This window comes from Beta vulgaris, chromosome 1, assembly GCF_026745355.1.
Source record: "Beta vulgaris subsp. vulgaris cultivar EL10 chromosome 1, EL10.2, whole genome shotgun sequence".
NCBI lineage: Eukaryota > Viridiplantae > Streptophyta > Magnoliopsida > Caryophyllales > Amaranthaceae > Beta > Beta vulgaris.
The window spans coordinates 27,669,591-27,675,657 of NC_079202.1; the positions used below are offsets into that span (position 1 = coordinate 27,669,591).

Genomic DNA, 6,067 nt, shown 5'->3' on the forward strand with positions numbered 1-6,067 from the left:
GAATGATAAAGTTTGGAAAAATGTTTCTGCCATAAGCAACATACAAAGATCCTCAATTAGGGAAATGGTCACCTAAGTGGCAAGGTCCCTTTATCATTCATAAGAAAATGGCTGGATATGCATACCTATTAAAAGACATAGATGGCAGCATAAAAGATATAGCTTTGAATGGCAAATTTCGAAAGAAATACTCCCTCCGTCCTCTATTAGTTTACCCCTTTCTTTTGCACAAAATTTTAGGAGAAATAATGTTGTGGGTCATAGAAAGAAAGAGAACTATCATTTTATATTAAAGTTGAATGTATGTGTGATAAAAAGTTTGTGGTCCCTTTTCAAATATAGCAAAAAAAAAAGAAAAGGGTAAACTAATAAGGGACACCCTTAAAAGGAATACGGGTAAACTAATAGAGGACGGAGGGAGTATCAGCCATCTATATGGGGACACTAGGGTCCTGTGTTTTAACAAAAACATGCAAAATTGTTTCAAACATCTAGGGATTATTAAGATTACAACATTAAAAAGTAATGTTATATCATAGACATTCCAACATTGTCTATCAGTTAAACTAAGGTTTTTAATGGCTGACCAAGCATTACAGAGTTTCTCCTTTTGGAGGATCAAGCTTTGTTGTACAACCATGTCTTTGAACATCTCTTGCCTCAAATTGGCAAGCTTGGTGTGCCCTTGGTGTAGCTTATTCTTTTAAATATCAATGGAGCTTTGAAGTGAAGACTTATCGTTGATAATATTTGTTTCCACTTTATTGATCTCAACCAAGCAACTCTATAGAGATTGCCTTTCCTCAGAAAGAGACTTCAACTTCTGATCAAAAGAACCCAAAAAAATCTTGGATCCGTTTATTGAAGTTTTTGAAGGACTTGGCTAGAGTTTCCAAAGAAGCTTCCTCTTCTTGAAGCTTTTAAGCTGAGAATTTGAGAGATTGAACTCTTGATTCAGCATTACATTGTTGGAGAAGAAGAGTCTATTTAACATAATCAAGGCAAGGTATCCAATACTCAAAGCCTTGAGAAATAAGGGATTCCAAAATCTGCTTGAGAGTCTGCCCAGAAGTATGATCATAAGGATTGTCTGTAAGGGTTAATCAGAGGTCCCATATCTTGTCTTCTTGTTTTATATGCTTAGAAGACTCATCGTTGGAGGAATAATCAATGCTAGTAGAAGCAGGTTGATTCCTTACAATGATGGACATTTGCAAATTTGTTGTTTTCCCTCCATCAGACTCTTTCATCACACTTGCTTCTTGAGTGCTTCCCTCTGCATCATAAAGTAGAGAAGCCAAGTTATCAAGAGAGTGAAGACTGGTTTTATGAGGATATGGATTCATATGGAGGATGTCAATAATGAATTCACGAGGAAACAAAAGGCAAATTAGTTCCAGAAGAGGATTGTGAAGTTGATGATGAACCTCTAGATACAGATGTAGTCAAAAGCTCTGTATTGCTCCTCAAGGGTGTAATCTCTAAGGGAACAACATCCTCTAGATTCACCCCTAACAATAGAAGGGCTTGATATGACAATTGTTGGAGCAATAGGAGAGCTTGAAAATTCAACATCTAAGGGAGTTGACTCCAAGGGATCTTCGTTAAATTGATGAAGCAAGTATTCATCAGCAAACTCTGCGTTAAGATGCTTAGTTTCTTCCAACTGGGAGGCCATGTCCTTCCAAAGAAGGGGAAACCACTGTCTCCAACTTGAGGGCAGCATTGCTTGTGAAGGGAGTGGGATGATTGATGATGGGTTCATCAACACAATCACCTTCTGGATTAAATCTTGGGTCAACCACTATAGTAATATCTACTGAAGGTGGATTGGCAGAGTATAGAGGTGTTGGCTTCTTAAAAGAAGGATTATTAGAGTTCTTAGACTCTTTCAAAGTAGAAGATTCTGGAATCAAAATAGGTTAGTATTCTAAAGAATGAAACTTCTTACAAAAGAGACTGAAAGAGGGTATCCATACTTGCTTTAACTCCATAAAGTCTAATTTTGGGAAAGATTTGAGATACGATCTTAGCATCATCCTCATTAGAAGAGATCACACATTGTTGTACCTCAGAAGATGCTTCAAACTTAGGACCTTTCCTATAGGAATTCCTCAAGGATTTAGAAGTAGAAAGGCAACTGTGATCTCTCTTTTGGTAGCCTTGTGAACATATTCAGATTGCTCCACCAACTCCTAGGGTTGAGTGTCCTTAGAGGCAAAGAGAAAATTATCATCTCTTTTCCTTACAGCCCTCTTAAAAGGGTCAATTTGCTCCATTGGTACCATGGTATGAATATCCTCCATAATTTGGACATATCCCATAGGAAATCCCTTGATCATAAGCAGCATCATCCTTATCTTATAGAAACAGGAGGGTGAACCCTTTGGTTCGCGATGGCCCAATAAATCCTGCCATTCCACCTTCATATCATTAGGGACTTTTAGCTTCTTCCTGCCAACTTTAGCTAAAAAGCAACAAAACGCATAGGGAAGATTTAGTAATATTCACTTCTCCTGAAAGTTATAAAATAATTAAGGAAAGAAATTACTTACAACCTAAGAAGAATTGATTCTCAAAGTGCGCCAAAGCGTCAAAACATTTTGAATCATTTGGGAATACATGATCTCACCATGCTTGGAAGCCTCAAACAGGTTTTGTGATCCATTTCCAAGGAGTGATGGACATGAGATTAAGGATGAGAGTTTTACTTCGAAGGGCTTTGCCTTCCTCAAAACGACCCCTTGATATCCAAGGATCATTACTGGTTAAGAAATAAGGCATAGCTAACATTTAGACCAATCCAAATTGTCTAGCTACCAGTTGTGGATTATAGGCTTCAAAGCCAAAGTACTTAGGTTCAACAGCTATGAAATCCCTGAACCTAAGGACACTACTCCAAAATTTCCCACTCCCTAAGGAACTAGAGTGAATGTCAAGGGATTGTAGACAAGCATGCATTACCTAAAGGCGCTAGGTGTCCTTTTCAACAGAAACAACTTGCTTACTTGGGAAGATATTTCAGATGCCAAGACTGGATGTAAAGATCAAGAAGTACGAAAAGAGTAAACTTGGATGCTAAACCTCATCTGGAGATATAAGATTGAAGCTGACTTAGCTTTACCATAACATCTACAATCTTCAAGTTTAGAGAGGGATAAAAGATGATCAAAAGAAAGGTTATATTCCTCTGAACCCTTAGATGCTTCAAAAGAAGAAGGGAGGTTGATTACCATCAGCCTGGGTAAGTATACGTGGCCCTAGCAAGTTAAAAGCCACAAGGGTCCAAATCCCTTACCAGTAGAGAATATAGGGGGCTCAGAGGTTGGAATTACAAAACCTTTGAAGGATTTTCTACTTTTAAAGAGACATCTGTAAAGTTGCCCCAATAGAACAGGAGCTAAAGCTACTTCATCAGAAGTACAAGAGATATTAACAGGTAGAGATAGCCATAATGTTACAACTCCTCCAGCCTTGGACATCATTAATTTGGAAAATGCAAAAGTGAGGAACAATACCTCCACCTGGAAAGTTACTACTTCTTTAGGATCCTTATTGATGAAGAAATCAACAAATCTTTGAAAGCCACACTTACTAGTACTAGCAGAAGGACTAGCAATTTGGCGAAAAGTTGATAGACACTAACTGTATAGCTGGTTATACTCCTTAACATGATGGAAGTTAGGGAGGTCAATCCCATATTTACCCGTTGGAAAAGTCCCAGTAATAAAGGCAATATCAGCCAATGTTACAGTCATTGGTCCCCATCGGAACAAGAAGTAGTTGATGGCAGGGTCCCAACAAGCCAATAAGGCAGTGAACATAGCTCCATCAAAGGGAATGGTTTCATAAGAAGCTAGTCTCAAGAAAGAAAATATCTTGTTCTTGGTCCATTTGTCATGAAAAGGTTGCATGTGCAGAAACCGTGCTCTTGCTTCCACTCCTGAAATCAACCTTTAAAAGGTTTGATGGATAAAGGCCAGTGCAAGTGGTGGGAAAACCTTGAAGTAAATGGAAGCGTTCTGGGTTTATTATCTTGTAAAATGATATGATCCAAGAACGGATAGCACTGTTTTTAAGATGAGTTGGTGTTTTGGGCTTTGCATCTTGAAAGGAAAGTCAGGACCAATTGTGGCAACTCTATCCTCTAAAGGCATATTAGCGTCAGTGCACTTATTAACATACCAGAACACTTGGGATTTGTATTTTCCAATGTTCACTCTAATGGCGTTGCATAGTTGACAAGCTGCCTCAGATTGCATGGCTCCACTCTTTCTAACAAGCGCCTCATTAATTTCATTTTCACGGTGAGTTCTTTCGTTAGACATGGTGAATTGAAGTTTGCCAATGGTTGTGAATTCGTAAAGAAACGAATTAAATTGGTCTAAAAGATTTGAAATTTTTCTATAATCCTTGAAAAGGGTATTAATGGAGAAGACAACCAAAAATAAACACGTGCAGAATGCGTGGTACATTCATTTTTGTCATCTTTTAATTTATTCGGCCATGTTAATATCAAGTTTTAACAAATTAAAACATAGGGGTCTCAAAGTCATCATATTAAACAAGCCTATTTTAACGAGTAATGACTTGGAACCCCATCCCAAGGGTTGTGTTATTCAAAAGCCAATTCACAAAGGGGCATAATCTTCTGTCTTTCAGGAGACAATACAATCCCTTATAAAAAAAGGGTAGTGTAATAATCTAAAACATAACATTCATCTCCTGAAATCACCCCCTCAAGAAAAACTTCTCATCTCCCTAAACCTTCTTAGAAATACTCGTCTCCAAATGGACGTCCCCCAGTCTTCTACTGAATCCTGTGTGACAGGGGCCTCTGAAATCAGCCCACAAGAGGTTGATCATCCTTTTTCTCACTCCTTCGGAAATACTAGAGGAGATAGAGAAGGAAGAAGAAAGAGATAAAGACACTCCTCCCCCGTCAGATGAATCTAACAGAGATGATGATGACAACGAGGAAGATGAAGATGAACCTCCTTTCCAAAGGAGGAGCATTCAAGAGGACTTCTTCCTAGAGGAAGCCTCTAGCGGTGAAGACTGCTTCTATTATGGCGACGACTCTAACGATGCTGTTGGAGGCACTAATGGTGGCGGTCCTGAGGAATACTCAGACGCCTACAGGTCAAGGTTTCCTACGGATTAGAACAAGGCCTAGAGTTTAGAATTATAAAATTCTAAATAGGTTGTAAATTTTTAAAATTTCAGCACTAGGTTGTAAATCCCATTTTTGTTAATGAAATGAAAAACTTCTTTTAACAATTGTTCATAATTTCTGTTTGCATTATTTATATTTTCGTCCAATCAAAATTAGGCTATTTAATTGATTATTCAAAAATGAACCATCAAATCAAATAATGCATACTATATGGTTAATTAATTTTAAATAAAGTGTCTCTTGGGATGCCAAAACTTCTAACCATTATTAAAGAGATAGACATAAGTTACTTCTAAAAGTAATGATGACTGTCCAACTTGCACACATCATTGAATGGTGAAACTCTAAAGAAATGATATGACACGTCAAGAGTTAGTGGGCAAGCCCATATTTACCCATGTTTACCCAATAATGGCTGAAATTTTGGATAGTTAAGATTAATTAAAAAGACGTGCAATTGTTATTTAAAATGATAACAACTAACGTGCCGTTTATCCATAAGAATAGGGATAACCGTTAAAATAATTGTATTATAAATGCACTATTGTACCTTGGAAATGTTTCATTCTTAAATATCATTGTTTTCGAATTACAAAATCCCAGAAAATTCTTAAGAGATGGCTAATTAGCGAATCACCCCTCCACCACTATTCCCTGGAGAATGTTGGAGGCATAAATTTAACATGGACATCTTACAAGAGGATTGGGAAGAATTCAAGGAAGAATAGATGAATAAGTGACAATCCAAGATCACCAAACTATTTGGAAAGGACCTAAAGGTCCAACTAGGAAATATGGATAAAAGAGGATATAGTGCTGCAATCATAGGAAGGGACGTGGACTTCCTGGCGCTAAACCTCTGGCCACGAATGGGAAAAGGAGATAAGTCTA

The 6,067-nt window shown here is 37.6% G+C and overlaps 1 protein-coding gene across 1 annotated transcript; it reads left to right on the forward strand.

Annotated features, from left to right (window-relative positions):
- The first annotated feature begins 4,585 nt into the window (after nt 1-4,585).
- On the forward strand, nt 4,586-5,164 carry LOC104899393 (uncharacterized). Its single transcript, XM_010686572.1, has 2 exons — nt 4,586-4,609; nt 4,832-5,164. The coding sequence occupies exons 1-2, from the start codon at nt 4,586-4,588 to the stop codon at nt 5,162-5,164; spliced, it is 357 nt and encodes a 118-aa protein (XP_010684874.1).
- Nucleotides 5,165-6,067: the final 903 nt, after the last annotated feature.